The 18,766-nt window shown below is 38.1% G+C and overlaps 2 protein-coding genes across 29 annotated transcripts in view; one reads left to right on the forward strand and one right to left on the reverse strand.

Moving 5' to 3' along the window:
• Erich1 (glutamate-rich 1) overlaps positions 1–18,766 on the forward strand; it is a gene marked incomplete at its 5' end in the record, with an annotated part of 52,793,804 nt that overhangs the window by 3,562,552 nt on the left and 49,212,486 nt on the right.
• The window catches only part of Ddx60 (DEXD/H-box helicase 60), a 120,930-nt gene that overhangs the window by 42,442 nt on the left and 59,722 nt on the right, over positions 1–18,766 (reverse strand). For all 29 annotated transcript variants that reach the window (XR_015639270.1, XR_015639265.1, XR_015639259.1 and 26 more), the window contains 9 exons: positions 17,430–17,579; positions 13,425–13,544; positions 12,076–12,171; positions 11,154–11,269; positions 9,793–9,935; positions 9,564–9,673; positions 6,269–6,373; positions 5,557–5,685; positions 3,743–3,867 (listed from right to left, as the gene is read on the reverse strand). Coding sequence is in view for 15 of the 29 variants with exons in the window: in XM_087587269.1 (XP_087443395.1) it covers positions 3,743–3,867; positions 5,557–5,685; positions 6,269–6,373; positions 9,564–9,673; positions 9,793–9,935; positions 11,154–11,269; positions 12,076–12,171; positions 13,425–13,544; positions 17,430–17,579 (1,094 nt within the window). In the remaining 14 variants the exon portion in view is untranslated. The remainder of the gene's footprint in view (positions 1–3,742; positions 3,868–5,556; positions 5,686–6,268; positions 6,374–9,563; positions 9,674–9,792; positions 9,936–11,153; positions 11,270–12,075; positions 12,172–13,424; positions 13,545–17,429; positions 17,580–18,766) is intronic.

The following is an 18,766-nucleotide window of genomic DNA, read 5'->3' on the forward strand; positions in this document are numbered from 1 at the left end:
GAGAAAGCATTTGACAAAATTCAACACCCCTTCATGATAAAAGTCCTGGAAAGAATAGGAATTCAAGGCCCATACCTAAACATAGTAAAAGCCATATACAGCAAACCAGTTGCTAACATTAAACTAAATGGAGAGAAACTTGAAGGAATTCCACTAAAATCAGGGACTAGACAAGGCTGCCCACTCTCTCCCTACTTATTCAATATAGTTCTTGAAGTTCTAGCCAGAGCAATCAGACAACAAAAGGAGATCAAGGGGATACAGACCGGAAAAGAAGAGGTCAAAATATCACTATTTGCAGATGACATGATAGTATATTTAAGTGATCCCAAAAGTTCCACCAGAGAACTACTAAAGCTGATAAACAACTTCAGCAAAGTGGCTGGGTATAAAATTAACTCAAATAAATCAGTTGCCTTCCTCTATACAAAAGAGAAACAAGCCGAGAAAGAAATTAGGGAAACGACACCCTTCATAATAGACCCAAATAATATAAAGTACCTCGGTGTGACTTTAACCAAGCAAGTAAAAGATCTGTACAATAAGAACTTCAAGACACTGAAGAAAGAAATTGAAGAAGACCTCAGAAGATGGAAAGATCTCCCATGCTCATGGATTGGCAGGATTAATATAGTAAAAATGGCCATTTTACCAAAAGCGATCTACAGATTTAATGCAATCCCCATCAAAATACCAATCCATTTCTTCAAAGAGTTAGACAGAACAATTTGCAAATTCATCTGGAATAACAAAAAACCCAGGATAGCTAAAACTATCCTCAACAATAAAAGGACTTCAGGGGGAATAACTATCCCTGAACTCAAGCAGTATTACAGAGCAATAGTGATAAAAACTGCATGGTATTGGTACAGAGACAGACAGATAGACCAATGGAATAGAATTGAAGACCCAGAAATGAACCCACATACCTATGGTCACTTGATTTTTGACAAAGGAGCCAAAACCATCCAATGGGAAAAAGATAGCATTTTCAGCAAATGGTGCTGGTTCAACTGGAGGGCAACATGTAGAAGAATGCAGATTGATCCATGCTTATCACCCTGTACAAAGCTTAAGTCCAAGTGGATCAAGGACCTCCACATCAAACCAGACACACTCAAACTAATAGAAGAAAAACTAGGGAAGCATCTGGAACACATGGGCACTGGAAAAAATTTCCTGAACAAAACACCAATGGCTTATGCTCTAAGATCAAGAATCGACAAATGGGATCTTATAAAACTGCAAAGCTTCTGTAAGGCAAAGGACACTGTGATTAGGACAAAACGGCAACCAACAGATTGGGAAAAGATCTTTACCAATCCTACAACAGATAGAGGCCTTATATCCAAAATATACAAAGAACTCAAGAAGTTAGATCGCAGGGAAACAAATAACCCTATTAAAAAATGGGGTTCAGAGCTAAACAAAGAATTCACAGCTGAGGAATGCCGAATGGCTGAGAAACACCTAAAGAAATGTTCAACATCTTTAGTCATAAAGGAAATGCAAATCAAAACAACCCTGAGATTTCACCTCACACCAGTGAGAATGGCTAAGATCAAAACTCAGGTGACAGCAGATGCTGGCGAGGATGCAGAGAAAGAGGAACACTCCTCCATTGTTGGTGGGATTGCAGACTGGTACAACCATATTGGAAATCAGTCTGGAGGTTCCTCAGAAAATTGGACATTGAACTGCCTGAGGATCCAGCTATACCTCTCTTGGGCATATACCCAAAAGATGCCCCAACATATAAAAAAGACACGTGCTCCACTATGTTCATCGCAGCCTTATTTATAATAGCCAGAAGCTGGAAAGAACCCAGATGCCCTTCAACAGAGGAATGGATACAGAAAATGTGGTACATCTACACAATGGAATATTACTCAGCTATCAAAAACAACGGCTTTATGAAATTCGTAGGCAAATGGTTGGAACTGGAAAATATCATCCTGAGTGAGCTAACCCAATCACAGAAAGACATACATGGTATGCACTCACTGAATAGTGGCTATTAGCCCAAATGCTTGAATTACCCTAGATGCCTAGAACAAATGAAACTCAAGACGGATGATCAAAATGTGAATGCTTCACTCCTTCTCTAAAAGGGGAACAAGAATACCCTTGGCAGGGAATAGAGAGGCAAAGGTTAAAACAGAGACTGAAGGAACACCCATTCAGAGCCTGCCCCACATGTGGTCCATACATATACAGCCACCCAATTAGACAAGATGGATGAAGCAAAGAAGTGCAGACCGACAGGAGCCGGATGTAGATTGCTCCTGAGAGACACAGCCAGAATACAGCAAATACAGAGGCGAATGCCAGCAGCAAACCACTGAACTGAGAATAGGACCCCCGATGAAGGAATCAGAGAAAGAACTGGAAGAGCTTGAAGGGGCTCGAGACCCCATATGTACAACAATGCCAAGCAACCAGAGCTTCCAGGGACTAAGCCACTACCTAAAGACTATACATGGACTGACCCTGGATTCTGACCTCATAGGTAGCAATGAATATCCTAGTAAGATCACCAGTGGAAGGGGAAGCCCTGGGTCCTGCTAAGACTGAACCCCCAGTGAACTAGACTGTTGGGGGGAGGGCGGCAATGGGGGGAGGGTTGGGAGGGGAACACCCATAAGGAAGGGGAGGGGGGAGGGCGATGTTTGCCCGGAAACCATAGAATTATTATTAAGTATTAAATACATTAAAATATATATCCAATAATAAAAGAAAAAAAAGGATGTAAGAAAGGATTTTCACAGTTTGTCTTACAGATATCCCATTATTCATTTAAAAGGTTCCAAGATGGAGATCCCTGAGTAGAAGACTGACTATGATATTTTGTGAATACTACCTGTTTCAGATACCTTAGGAACTCACGGTTCAGAACATGCCACCCGTAAACCGGAAGGAGAACGGCCTTCTTTTATTAAGGATGAGAAGTGGGAATAAGAGACATCTGCACAAGCCTGTCCTTCCCAGCCTTTGTCCTTTGTTAACTCGATGGCATGTGCCCATTTACTGTGTCACAGATTTACAGCTCGCTGGTCTGTTCCATTCAGGATTTATCCACTAACTAAATTATCACATCACATTTTATCAGAACTGGATCCATTAAACTAGTATGCTCAATTTTTAAACTACTGCATTCTATATAACCTGAATTTGGCAAGATATCACTGGCTCTGGGTCATATTTCTATTTACAATGAATATGGAAGACCAAAGTATTTTACATATATAAATTATAGCACATTATTAAAATTTAAATTCTGTGGAAGAAGTCAACATTGATGGATTTGTTCAATGTGGAAAAATTCAAGATCTGTACTGCAAATTACTATAAGACCTAAAAGAAACAAAAATGAGAGTTTATAGTAAAAAATGAGAATCAAATTAATGAGGAAAAATTTAATAGGACACTAAAAATATTTTTAAGATTATATCTAAAACTGGGCATAATGATGGACGCCTATCTCTAATCCCAGCACGAAGGAGACTGAAGCAGGAAGACAGCCTGGGACACATATCAGGATTCTGTGGTCTCAAACAAACAGAAGCAGGACAACAACAAATTGAACTAGAAAATTTTATGACTTAAATAAGCCATAAGATCTTGACAAATGAGCATCCGGAGTAATAATCAACACTAGATCATTGCAATAAAGTTTCTATGACTTCCTCTACCTTAAAGGAATAGCCTAACACAAGTTACCTCACAAAGTTAAATAACTTACAGAAAGAATAGTGCAGGCAACTTCTCCATCTTCCTTAGCTTCTCAACGAGACATGGGAAAAAGTCCAGCATCTGCCCTGAGTAGTCATGGTAATCAGGACTCAGTTTTTTCAGTACAAGTTGGGCCTGTGAGAGCGAAGGACAAGCATTTCTACTAAATTCTTCATAGCACTGGAAGGAATGGGCATTCTGACTCAAGGACTTCCACGGCCGTCATCCTTTAAAATACAGTCCTATGAGAATATGCCACAGGACTATGTTAAGCACAAGGGCACATACACACCACACACTTGATAACAGACTTCCAGTGTATTGTATGCACACACCTGCACTTGTCAGAGACAGTGTGAGCCCAGCAGAAAAAGGGTGACTCAGTCATTGGTGCTGTTTCCATGGCAGCAGGAGAAAGGAGCCCTCTCTATGCCTCATCAGAAATAAGACTCTAACCTGACTAAGAGGTTTTAAGGGACAAGGGGGGATGGGTAGGGGAATACAACTTTACTATGTTGTTTCCAAATGAAATAAAGACAAATCAAGGTACAAACTGAGAGAGGGGGAAATCACATGGTAAAAATATAATGCATACTAGCGGTTCTCAATCTGTGGGTCACGACCCCTTTTGGTTGCGTATTAGCCTACATGTTGGATATTTACATTACAATTCACGACAGTAGCAAAATAACAGTTATGAAGTAATAATAAAAATGACTTTATGGTTAGGGGTCAGCACAACATAAGGTACTGTATTAAAGAATCGAAAAATTAGGGAATCCTTTAAAATACAGTCCTATGAGAATATGCCACAGGGCTATGCTAAGCACACGGGCACGTACACACCACACACTTGAAAACGAACTTCCAGTGTATTTCCTAAAAATAGAAATCAGGAATCACAATTTTTCATGACAAAATAAGACTGTAAGATGTGTAAGCACGTAGTAAGATTGAAGTACTTAAATAGTTCTTACAATTGAAAATACATTTAGAACCTTGAAGAATAAGACGCCAGGGACTGTTGCAAACCAGCGTCTCTAGATATGACAGGGACACTGAAGCCATGAACTTACAGCCCCTGTGGGTAACCAGGAGATGGGGGTGGGGTGCTCATAAGGTCAAGCCTTACAGATTTCAGCCTGAATGAGGAAGGGCTACGAAGTCTCACTCTTGGCTGGGGAGCTGTTGCCACATGATGGTTGATGTAGGAGGGAAAACAGCAGTGTCCTTAATGATAAGGTGGCCCAGTGGATAACCCCACATCCTGACACACACTGGTGGCACTGACTGAGCACATGAAGTTAGAAGGAGAAAATGGTAGTGAAGGGATATGGAAGAAATTGGAGGGGGAGGATTCAGGAGTGGATTTGAAAACACATTACACATACAAACATGATATCCTCAAACAATAATTTAAAAAAAAATTTTTAAAAGCCCAAAACTAAAAAAGAAAAGTAAAATTTGTTTCAGTTACTTGAGTCACATCTCTATGCTGCTCCCCACCCCCACCCCAAAATCAATAATTCCAAATATGAACTCTGTGTTCTCCCTTGTCCATCATCAAATCCATGAGGAACTGGTAGACTCTTGCCTATGTTTTAGGAGACACTGTAGAGAAGAATTTTAAAAGTCAAATTTCTTTCTTTCTTTCTTTCTTTCTTTCTTTCCTTCTTTCTTTATTTTTTTTGTTCTAGCTCAGAATCACTACACATCAAGTCAAGCTTAAAAATCAAAGTTGAAAACTGAAAACTGAAAAGAAATGGTATGATTGATTGAACAATACAACTCAAGGAAATAATACAGAATGATTGTGGAAATTACCTCCTTCTCGTTCCCATTTTTAACCCAATTTGTGAATTCTTCCTTTAAGCTCTCTTCATATTTTCTAGCATCCAGCTTTTTAATGACTATTTTATTCTTAAATTGAGTGAAGTTCTCTGGACATAGGTTCTGGGAAAGGAAGATCATGCAAGTAATGAGAGATAAACTAAAGATATTTCTCAATTATAGTTTTCATTGACAGTTTGATAGGCTCTTACGGTTGGAGATGTTTAGACTTCTTATCCTTCTCTAAACCTTTTTAATATAAAACTATAGAGGAACTCTCCAAAGGCAAGCAGACAGAGCAAGCAGACCTCTGAGATGAGCAAACAGTACTGAGGATACAGAGTAATGGAGAGGAAAAGAAACTGAGGATGAAGACTCCAGGGTGGGAAAGGAGACCCAGATACCACAGTGTCTAGAGAAAGATAGGCCATTTTCAGACATTGGCATAACACGTCATTTCTAGCCCATTAAAGTTCCTTTTGGGAAATGTCTGCTAGTCTTTTACTACTGGTCATTTTATTTATTTACATTTCAAATGTTGCCCCCCTCCCCGGTCTCTCCTCCGAACACACCTCCCATCCCCTTCCCCATCCCCTTTGCTTCTAAGAGGCTGCTCCCACCAAACCTAACTGGTGTTGACAGTGTGTTTCTGACCAGCAATGGTGGGTTCTAGCAAAATGGCACGAAATCCATGAAGATTCTTTACCTGGGCCTGAGGCCAACTCTTCCAGACCTGGCACATAGTGTCATATAGCTGAATGCTTTCTCGGGGTGACAAGGCAAGATCAGAAGGAAATCCATACTTTTCAATCTACGATTAAAGTAACATCAAACTTCTTAATATTTTATTTTATCTATAGGATAAAACATTTACTTGAAATGGTTACTTTGCGCATTAAAAGGTGGGAAAATGGTGAAGTTTGCATTGCACCTACTGTCTTTTGAAAAGGAATTTTTTGAAACTATGTGTATGTACAGGAGATTCTGTCCCCCAGTTGACAAAAGAGGGCCACAGGTCTGCTATCTATGTTCTTGTGAACCAACCAGCGTGAGTGCTAGAAAATGAAATCAGATCTTTTTTGGGGCCTTCTTAACTGCAGACACAGATCTGCTCCATTTCCCAGTGTTAGCTCTGTGTTCTCCCTTGAATTATCATTTGAGAGTGTTTTTTTTTTCAGCCAAACTACAATGAAACAAAAGCAAGTCCAAGAATCCCCGTAAATTCTATAACACAAATCCTCTGTTCAGGTCACAGACTTGGGATTTCTTAAGTCTCTGACCCTTTTTAACATGCTCAATTTCCTTGTTTCTAAAAATAAAATAATTAGTGCTGTCCATGCCATTAATTTATTGTGCAAAATCAATTAGACAATAGATACGAGTCTTGGCCAAATGCCTGGCACACCATTTGTGCATGACCCATCAATCTGCTTTATCAATTAATAAGTTCATACTTCATAACTTTCAAGGAATAACAATTCTGTGGCCCAAGATGGGATTCAATCTAGTTGTTTTCCACTACAAACTGGCAAACTGCTAAAACTTGGACCACTCTAGGCAGAGAAGGAAGAGAAGCAACACTGAGTCACTGTACCATGGTATATGTTATTTTGCAAATGAAAGTGTCCCTACTCCCACAGACATTAAAAATCAATCCACACTGAGCAAGAGATAGCATTTCTTTCAAGTGTTTCCCGGGGCTGACAGCTCTCCAGACAGCAGCAGCTGGGCCTAGATGGCTTGATAATTGATGGCAAAGGTCAAACATTTACCAGAAACAAGACATATAAGACCGAGGACAATCCCTCACTGGTGATCCCTTGCTTCTGTTGGGTTAAGACCAGCTTGTTTGTACTCTCCCATGACTGTCCTTTGGGAATTGTTTCTCTGACATAGCCATAAAGGAAACAGCTACTTAGATGATTCTTCCTTTTCTATGTTGCTAAAATTGGTCAAGTTTGGGGGAGTTCTTAAACCACTCAGCTCTTTGATTTAGTCTAAGTATACTAAACAATGTTTAGAATCATTTACTCATTTAGAATTTCCACCCATTTTGATACTTCTTTAGGAAACAGCCTATATGAGTACATGACATACAAGTGGTGGCTAAAATTCATTTAACAATACCCAAGCCAGCCTTCACTATGTATCCTTGCTACCAAGTTCTAAAAGTCCCAAGAGTCGTAGGACAGCATGACCTTTTCAGAAGTCACACAGGGTCAGAACACACAGGGACTATTATCCGGCTTTCCGGCTACTCAATTAATAGCAGCAGAGAGGAGAGCAAAGGCACCTGGAGCACCACAGAACCAGAGGCTGTTTAAAGATAACCTGCCTTGATCACTTTACACAAAACAGATAATTGTCAAGGTATTATGTCATTTTTAAAGATACTGGATCATGTTGAAAATGTCTGACATTCTGTGGATATCAGAAAGGACGTGGGACTGGGGGAGGGGATCAGGAAGGGAAAGGAGGAAAGGAAGAAAGACAGGGAGGAAACAAAAGGATTTCTTTATTAAAGAAAATCCCATATTCAGTTTCATTTCATCGCTTTAGGAAGTCACTGCAATATACAGCCAAATCTTGTCACATGGTGCTGACTCATTCACATAGATGGCAGGCAAATCTTTCAGATCAACATGGAGTCAAGCAGTGGGTCTGAGATGATGTCTGGTCTGAATCCTTTACTCAGTACTGTAGTAGTGAGTTGGCTGTCTATGTCTCAATTCTATTACTTACGAAGAAAAACTGCAGTAGTACCGCCACCATACAATTCTTGTGATTTCAAAAGAAAGGAAATGAGTGAAACATTTTAAAAACGCAATTCCAATCAGCTATCCTCTAAAAACAGCCAGTAAACAATGGAGTTCACACAGCAGTGGCTAGTAACTGTAAACATGTAAAACTCACCTACAAGTGGTTATTTTTGAACACTCAAAAGACACATGTGTGAAAGTTCAGGGGTGATCAGACTTTGCTAGCACTTAAACACAAAGTGCTATGGAGAAGTTTACAAAACAGTTGAGGAAGCCACTGAAGGGTTATAAATAAGGCTTCACATCATAAGAACTTCAAAAGAAACATCAAGGTCCAAGGCACTACCATTTGGCATTTGGAACCAATGAGGTGTATCATGAAGGCCTCCAAGTAAAACACATTCATTCAGCACATGCAAAGTAGGACAAGCTCCTGGAAGACTTTAGTTGTTAAGGGCTGTATATTTACCTGTTTCGAAGAAGTCCGATAAAGCCTTTTAAAGACTAGAATTATAATTAACAAACCATAATATAGAATCAGAATGTTGAATATACTTCATTTTTCAGGTCTTAGAAGGAAGAAAAAGGAGTGACTGTCACTTTGAGGGCCAATGGGAGTTTAAATGAACCTTTCAAGGGAGTGAAAGGAGAAAGAAAGAGAGGTAGATGCAGGAAATATTTAAGGAACTATCCCCCTCTAACCACTCAGCAGCCCAGCTGCATTGTTTCAAGGTCTCTACTCTGCAGAGTCCCTATCAAAGGGCCATACCTTGAATGGTACAGAGACTGAGAGCCTGTGTTCCTGGCTTAAGATCATATACATTAGCCTTGTCCTCATGTATGAGCCAGAACCACACAAAGGTGCACAGAGAGGAGAGATTAAAGCCTGTCCTCAACACTTCATTAGTGGTGCAGAAGTGAGCTAGTTAAGAGAGACATGCAGACATAGGTGCTTAACAGAGAAGGCGGATGGAAAATGGCAGAAATAACGTCCCCAAATAATACAGTCATCAAGTTAAAATATTTAGTAGTTTTTAAGCTTTGATGATCCTGGTAACATCCTAACATTGAGAAATTAAGGAATAGAACATTTCCGTTCCTTAGAAAATCCAACTTGTAGTGTTTCCTCTGCATTCCAGCATCAGGCTGTGCTCCGGTTTCATTCTGCATAGTATTGTATTCTTGGTTATAAGCCAAACAATGCTGTTACTTGGCACAGCTGTGACAGCCGTTGCTACTTACGTGATCTGTGGTTAGTGCAGCGCATGGGTGAAAATGATCAAAGCAAACATCGCCCTGTCTCACCGAACACAAATACTTCTCTAGATCATTATATCTCTCTCCATAGAGCACTGGAAGGAGAAGGGCGAGATTGTTCAAATGATCAGAGATGTGGTGAGTAGGTTAATTTTAAAGCAAGTAACCAAACCAAACAAAAACATGGCAGTAGAAGTACACAAAGCATACGTACCAAGTCTAACTTTGTATGACTGTCTGGCTTGCACTCGGTCTTTGTGATAGCTGCCACGGGTGGCAGCATTTCTTTGGGAAACAGATCCTTGTTCCATGGTACTGTCTACTTGTTTCCAGTACCGCTTTACTGACTGGAGCCACCTTAAAGGAAAACAGACAATATTTGTGATTTTAACCAGCAATAGCTATGACATTTCCTGTTTTGAGTGTGTGGTCCCCAGTTTTTGGTATTACTTTGAACTCCGTGGAGCCATTAAAAAGTGGGAATGGCATAGCACAGGTCAACCACTAGCAATGGAACTTTGTAGATGACAATCAATATGAGCCATTGCAAAGGTTATACTCGCCATTGTTTTTACCTATGCTCTTTGCTTCTTGTCTATTGCCATGTGAACAAGCTGCCACCCCAGGCTCCCACTTCCACGAATGAATCTTCCCCTCCCTGCCTTCCCCACTCTGATGAGTAGAAATCTTTCTAAAACCATAAATCTAAATAAAGGTATAATTCTCTGAAGGTATATTTTGGTCACATCAATACAAATTAACTCATATTAGTTAAGCAGAAAATAAACATAAGCTACATGAAATTAAATAACCAAATTTATTGTTACTTATTTAATTAAATAATCAAAAAGAAAATTTTGCCTGTCTTAAAATTTTTACATAAGAGAATTACTTCTAGAGTCACATAACCTGAAATAAAATTCTAGCTACCTTACTATTAACTCTGAATCTACATGAATCTTTAATATTTCTGTGCCTTGACTTTCATGTTTAAAAATTAATGTAACAGTAAAAGTACTATTATCTAGGGATGACAATAGAAATACTAGTGCATCAAATACAAATACTGATGATATTTAAGGTAAATTACTATATGCAAACTATGTAGGAAGGAATGTGATACATGGATGCTTTTCTACCAATAGTCAATATTCAAGCCATTCCAATGACCAGAAGATGTGTGGCTTTCAACTAATGAAGCTTTACTCTCTTCCTGAATATATCAACAAAATTATGATCTTGGAATCTAAGGCTGAATGTATCATTTAATCACCTTGACTTTGCTTCCTAGTTAAGGGGTGAGGAGATAAGAAATATAGAGCTACTGTTTTATTTTTTTGAGCTATGGCATGATACTTCCTACTCAACTGCAGATCTGACCCAAGAGGTTCTGGATATTTCTTCGTGGAGAATAGCTAACATCTGTCAGAAAGAACTAAACTGACAGTAACTTGAAGATTCATGGACTGCTATAAGTTAGCCAGAAATTTCCATGACTCTAAAACCCATAAAGGATATATATGAAATTGAGACTTTCAAAATAGATCCAAAATGGAACTGGAACCAAAGTCATACTCGGTGAGATGCTGAGGGTTACTAATGGTAGCTGAAAGGGCCAAAAAGGGACATCGGATCATGACAAGGAGATGCTCCCAGATTTCTGCTCCAATTTCTCCACCAAGACAATGGACCTATAAGAGAAAAGAATGATTTCAATTGATGAGTTAGTTTTAAGAATGGCAAATGAAAATAACATATGGACTCTTAAACTGGTCATGAGCATTTTTTTTATCACCTTTAATGGACCATGTAACCTTAAATAATTACTGGGGAAAAAAAGATGTAGGGCATCTTGGCATTTGAATTTTCCTTAATATTTTTAACCATTCACCTGGGACTCCTTTTATTTTGCTTTCACTGTCTTTCAGACCTATGTATTCCTTGCCATGTCTTCTGCCAATAAGGCCTTCTGCATCTCAATCACAATTCAGTAATCTTTGTGACCACTGCCCTAACTGGACATCTATACTTTTGACATCACAGACAAAATGATATGCTTCAAAGACAAGCTCTATCTAGTTGAGTCACTAGTCAACAGTTTCCCATTCATTGTAGAATAAATTTGAGCATTTAATGGGATCCATAATGCTTGGCACAGTTGGTCCATATCTGCCATTCCAGCTGCATCCGAAGTCACCCATCCCCAGTCTTACTGAGACCCATACACATCAGCCATTTCTCTGTTCCTCAGCACACACACTTCCTGCCCCAGAGCTTTCACATGGCTGTGTCTCCTGTATAAATATTCTCACCAACAAAATTAAAAGCCAACAAATATAACCACAGCCTCTTAATCTGTGAAGCTCATCTCGCTGTCACTAGTTTTAAAAGATTTGTAGAGCATCCATTCCGAGTGGACAGATGTCCCAAAGCTGCGAAGACCTTCATATAGTTATAAACACTAGGAAGTTAGTCTGAGAAGTGATACCAAACATACCTCATCAAATATAACGTATCTGATCCTCTTCACCCAATTTTGCCGATGAGGAGCTAGTAGCAGAATTTCAAAGCAGGCAGGCACGGTAATAAGCACCTGAAAGTAACAATACCATGTGACATCATCCTTAGTATGTGCACAGGTATAAAGCCAGCTGAAGTAAAGCTACTGAGTCCTGAATATATCTCCTAGTAACCAAAATGCTGATGCTACTTCTATGAATTGGATTCATTACTCGTGTGATGTGTTCACCAGTTTGAACCACGTGAAACTTGTATTTTCATGGGACCAAACTGTAAAATATAAAATCCGAAAGGCATATTCTTGTTTATGAGCATTCTGTGTCTAGCACTAAATGCAACGTCTATGTTGATGTCTTTCCTAACCCCTTCGGGAACCATGAGAAATGGAGATGGAAAGTGTAAGTATTGTGAACTGCTGCTGTCTTCTGACCGAGACACGGCAGTTCCACTCATGAGCCCCCAGTCACTGTGATCATCTGTGTAAGAGCTGCAGAACATCAAACCAGTCAAAATTCCAGCAGGAACGAGGAAGCAGCTCACAAGGCCCCACCCGAGTAGAGGAGTCTAGGGCAGCTCATGGTTGCTGGGAAAGAGAGGTTGGGGGAAGAACAGGGAGGGAGGGAGACGTGGAAAATGGAAGTGAGTGGACAGGATTGTCATACATCTCAAGCATGTATAAAGTTAGCAAAGAAGACATAAAATATTTTAACTAAATAAATATTTTGAAATAAGAATAAGAGTCACTATTTTAACCATGTTGATTCCTCAAATCTAACACTAACAGAGCACATATTGGAAGATGCTTCTTTGAAAGGCAATCCAGGCACCATATCACCATGGATACTACATAACGCTCTAAAAACATGTCTTGGTTGTTTTTTGTTTCATTTTATCCTAATCACTGATCTGAAAATTCAATAAGAAAACTGTAACTTCATTAACACTAGGTTTGCTTGCTACAACACATTTTTAGCTAAAACGAGTGTCTTTAACAAGAGGAAGTAATTATGATTCTAATTGCTGTTCACTTAGTATTTGTAGCTTGTAAAGATCTGAGGGTCATTGTGAATCCCATTGCAAAGCAACACAATGAGTGAGCTATAAACCGACAATTTAAATCAAAAGCATCTTTACAGAAAATGACCTTGATTTATCACATTCTTTAACACATGTAACAAAATTATATTTTCTCTGAAGCGGTTTTTGTCTCTCACAAATTCAAGGAAATTATTTTCACGGGCCTTTTGAAGATGCTAGATTTCTAGTCAAAATAGTAAAATAATGTTGTATAATTTGATAACAATTTTATTAAATAGTATATCAAACCTGAGAGTTGAGGGCTTCATGACGGTAGTCCCTAGTAAAAACACCACAGAGAGCTTCACCACCTGGCATATTTTTGGTGTAACGATTTTGAACTGTTGCTGCCACTTGATTAACAAGAGCCTGATTGACAGGGAAACAGATGTGTCAGTTACCTCATAAAGTGCAATTCTATTTGTACTCTGCAAAGCAAATTTTAATGGAATGACAGAGATGTCAAAAACTGTTTTGTTATGAATGCAGAAAACAAAGCCTTTCCTCCAACCACTCCACACAAACAAGCTCTCCCTTTGAGCAACTGAACTAAAATTCTGAACCTCTTTGATTAACAATGACCCAAAGTAAGACAGAAATGGCACACATTCATCTGAAAGCACAGAAGAAAAATTAACATGCATAGCACAACAACTGGAGAATCACTACTCATAACCTGAGTCTGTCACAGAAGGATGCTCAAACAGAACTTCTCCCAGATGTCAGAAGTTTGAATACATACTAATTCCATACAGTCTCACTTTAGGTCCAGCAGGTAATCTGGTCAGTGGACTCTATAAATCTTCAAGCATCTATTTCATGCTTTTTTTAACCTTGCCCAATGTAAACACCATACAGATGAAAGTGCAAAATTTATAATATAACCAGGAATATATTTTCAAGTAACATTTCAGCCATTTGAATGTATCTGAAGACTGTGGACAAGGCCATATCTGGACGAGTGGTCCTGGCTGCTATAACAAAGCAGGATGAGCAAGACATGAGGAGGATAACCCATATCCAGGAGCACCTTCCATGGCCTCTGAATCAATTCCTGTGGCCAGGCTCCTACCCAGTTTGAGCTCCTACCCCAATTCCCTCAGTGACAGACCGTGTCATGTAAACATAAACTGAAGTCATTCCTTTCCTCCTCAGGTTTCTTTTCATTGGTCAGGGTATTTATCCCTGCAATGGGAACACTCAGGAAGAAAGTCTCCAAATGAAAATGAGGATAGTAGTGATTATAAAAAGATTTAATATTAGCATTGGACTTAATAACCTTAATAAGCTAAAAATATGATCCATGGATACATATTTTCTTGTGGGTCAGAAAAAGATATATGTAATTATGCATTATACATATTTTGATGAACAATAAAGAGACCAACTCCTCCATTATAGAAGTAGACATGTGTATCCTCCAGTAGATCATGAATAAAGAAATACTATAGATCAAAAGTGTATGCATATCAATGCATATCAATATTACCCAACTCACCAATCAGAGAAACATACATCTAAATACAGACAGATGTCACCTCTGAGTGTAGCAGATACTCACTGAATAACAGCAGAAACACTGAGAAAGATTTGAGATTCCATCTCATTTGAATTAGAATAGTTAAATGAAGAAAACAAAGCTAACATATGGGGAAATATGTGGAAAGAGGAACCCTTAATCACTACTGGTGAAAATATAAACTGGGATACCCACTATAGAAACCATTATTGAAATTTCACAAAATAATTTTTTAAAAAAATCAACCTCAGGATATAGCTATATCACTCCTGAGTATATGCAAAAGGTCTTCTCGTCTTACTACAGAGATACTTGTACACCCATGTCCATATTTTCACTATTCTAATAGCTAAGAAATTGAAGCAGCCTCTATATCCATCAGCAAATTAATACATAAAGAAAATGAAGGACCAGGAAAATTGTAGGTTAGCTAGTTCAGTGACTCTGTTCCAGGAACTTGACTGACCATAAAACTGACAATTACACCAGCCGGTTCGACAACTCTCTCCCAGGAACTAATTGACCATAAAGTTAGATTAAAATCTTAAAGAACAATCTTGAGAAGCAGGAAGCTTCTCCCAGGAACTGGCAGACCATAAAGTTAAATAATCTTGAGAAACAGGAAGCTTCTCCTTGTGATTTTTCACTGGTATTCTCGACATTTTCCAATGACACCCTCCCTACCCCCTTGGGTTGTGGTTTCTTCCTTTAAATTCCCCTTCTCTTAGCTACTGGTGGTCGAATTCCTCTGCCCCTGCGTAGGATATGAGTCTTGACCCCAGTGCACTGGTTCCTATCAATAAACCTCGTGTAAATTACAGCAAGGATGGTCTTATGTGAGTTCTTGGGGGGGTCACCTCATCCCAAGACTTCAGTGAGGTTCTCCTCACTCTGGGGGTCTTTCAAAAATATTGTACAAATATAAGATTCTATTCAAATATAAAGAAAAATTGTTCACAGAAAATGAATAGAACTGGGAATTATTGTATTAAGCAAGGTAATATAGATTCAGAAGGATAAATAGGACATATCTTCTCTCATACTTGGGTCATAAATTTTATTTTTATGTATATATATATATGTGTGTGTGTGTACTGTATGTTTAAGTATGTGTATGTATACTGTGTACATTTGTATCTGTATGTGTAGTGTGTTATATGTATATGAATGTACTGTGTATATGTGTATGTGTATATTATGCATACTGTGTGTATATGTATGTGTACTGTGTGTATGTGTATATGTATGTGTACTGTGTGTATGTGTATATGTATTATCCTGTGTGTATGTGTATATATTCGTTTACTGTCTGTTTATGTATGTGTATGTGTACTGTATGTATGTGTATGTGCGTATGTATGTGTACTATGTGTATGTGTATGTGTATGTGTACATGTACTGTCGGTATAAGTATAAACCTGTGTATTCTACACAGAATGTATATATATATGTATGTCTACTGTATGTGTATATGTTTGTATACTGTGTATATGTATATGTATGTGTGCTCTTTGAATGTATATGCATACATGTACTGTGTGTATATGTATATATACTGTGTGTATGTATATACATATGTTTATGTGTACTATAAGTATAGGTCTGTGTATGTGTACTGTGTGTAAATATATGTATATGTATACTGTGTGTATATGTATACTGTGTATGTGTACTATGTGTATGTATATGTGCATATATATGTTACTGTGTGCGTGTGCATGAATACATGTACTGTCTGCATATGTATGTGTATGTTTACTATGTGTATATGTATGTGTACTGTGTGTATGTGTATGGGTATATGTATGGATACTGTGTGTATGTGTACTGAGTATATATATATATATATATATATATGTGTGTGTGTGTACATGTATGTGTATGTATATTGTGTGTATGTGTATTGTGTGAATATGTATGTATACTGTATGCATGTATATGTGTATATGATAGATACTGTGTGTATGTGTACTGAGTGTATGTGTATGTATATATGTATGTGCATGAATACCGTATGTATATTGTGTGTATATATATGTATACAATGTATCTGTGTATAAATGTACAATACTGTGTGTAAGTGTAGTGAGCGAATGTATATGTGTATATGTATGTGTATGTATACTGTGTGTATTGTATTGTGTGTAAATGTATGTGTACTGTATGCATGTATATGTGTATATGATAGATACTGTGTGTATGTGTACTGAGTGTATGTGTATGTATATATGTACGTGTATGAATACTGTATTTATGTTTATTTTGTATATATATGTGTACTATGTATACGTGTATAAATGTATGATACTGTGTGTATGTTAGCGAGTGAATGTATATGTGTATATGTATGTGTATGTATACTGTGTGTATGTGTATTGTGTGTATATGTATGTGTACTGTGTATATGTGTGTGTATATGTATGTGTATATTATGTATATGTACACATATGTGGGTATAGGTACTCTAACATAAGGTAACAGAATACGTGTGACAGGAAAGTGGGATGGAGGCTACAAGAGAGCAAAGGGGAGCAGGCGAGGGGGACGATGGCATAGGTGAGAGAAGCAGTGATGGAGAGTCAGAACCTCAAAATACCTTGATGAAGCCCATTACTTATGTTGATTTTTAACTAGTGAAAATAAGTAAGGGAAACTAGATCTACCACACAACCATGTCTAGTATTTCTGAGCAATTTCTACCATGAAGAAGAATAATACATTTGCCACATCCCTACCTTTGTTGGTGCAACATACACAACCACGCCTTCATTACTCTCTTTCAGCACTTTTTCCATGCAGTAGTAGGAAGCATAAGTTTTGCCAGACGATGTTGGGGCGACAATCACTGCAGACTCATAGTTATCCACCACATCCAGGAGCTCTCGCTGCAGGGATTGGAGCATGATTTGTGTCAATCAGACAAGCCATGTTACCAAGACAGACAGGTCAGTCTTTTTCCCTTGTGATTTTTCTGAACCTCAATAAGGGAGAGCCACAGACACACAGAAAATGTAAAAGAAAAATCTAATGCACTATTCATTCTCTCAAATGGTGTGACTTGTTTGTTTTCTGAGTAGCTGAGAGATGAGTTTTATGTATGAAAATGGAGTATAAAGACTAAAAATAACTTTACAGAGAAAAGAGACTATTCAGGAAAAAGGAGCTATTGACGAGGTCAAGGAATCACATGTGTATATTGATGGAAATGTGGCCAAAGTATGCAACATACATGGAGGAAAAGACCACCCTGAAACCTGTTGATTTGTACAGTGGATATATAATAAAAAAGAGAAATCACTCAAAAGAGTGTCAGAATAATATTATTAGGAAGGTTGTTTTTAATAGTTTGGAGAACAGAGTGTCTTTGTTGGAACCAGCCCATCCCTATTTTTCCAACGGTAAGCAAAATGATGAAGGGCAGAAATAACATTTCTTCATTTTGCTTCTTACCCTCTATAGGGACTATATGGGGTATTATCTTTGTATCCTATGATTTTATTCATCAAGATGCTGACTAGTCAAAAGAAGGGAAAAACCTATATGAAGTACAGAAGATATCAAGTACTCCCAAATCCCAACCTGCCCACCCCAAGAATCTAGTCCTCCCCACAAGCCACACTTCAATGTGAAAAGAAAATGAAAGAATTCAGGGATGCATGGAAATTAGGAGAGAATTTGACTGCCCTGTGTTGAAAGCCCAGAGGTGGAAGGCAAACAAACTCTTTATGTTAAAGCAAGGCTGCCTCAAGTTTTTCATTACATTAATGAAAAGTGGCTTGCCTAGTCAGAGGGAACCTACGAAATTTCATTTGTAAATGTAAATAATGCTCTTGGTCAATGTGTGCAGAAGTGGTTACTTCCAAATTTTGTAGCCATCAATATGTATATGTATATGTATATGTATATGTATATGTGTATGTGTATGTGTATGTGTATGTGTATGTGTATGTGTATGTGTATATGTATATGTATATGTATATGTATATGTATATGTATATGTATATGTATATGTATATGTATGTATATGTATATATATAGTGTGTGTATGTATGTGTGTGTATGTGTGTGTGTA

The sequence above is a fragment of the Rattus norvegicus genome, chromosome 16 (genome assembly GCF_021556685.1).
Source record: "Rattus norvegicus strain SHRSP/BbbUtx chromosome 16, alternate assembly SHRSP_T2T, whole genome shotgun sequence".
In the NCBI taxonomy this organism is placed as follows: Eukaryota; Metazoa; Chordata; class Mammalia; order Rodentia; family Muridae; genus Rattus; species Rattus norvegicus.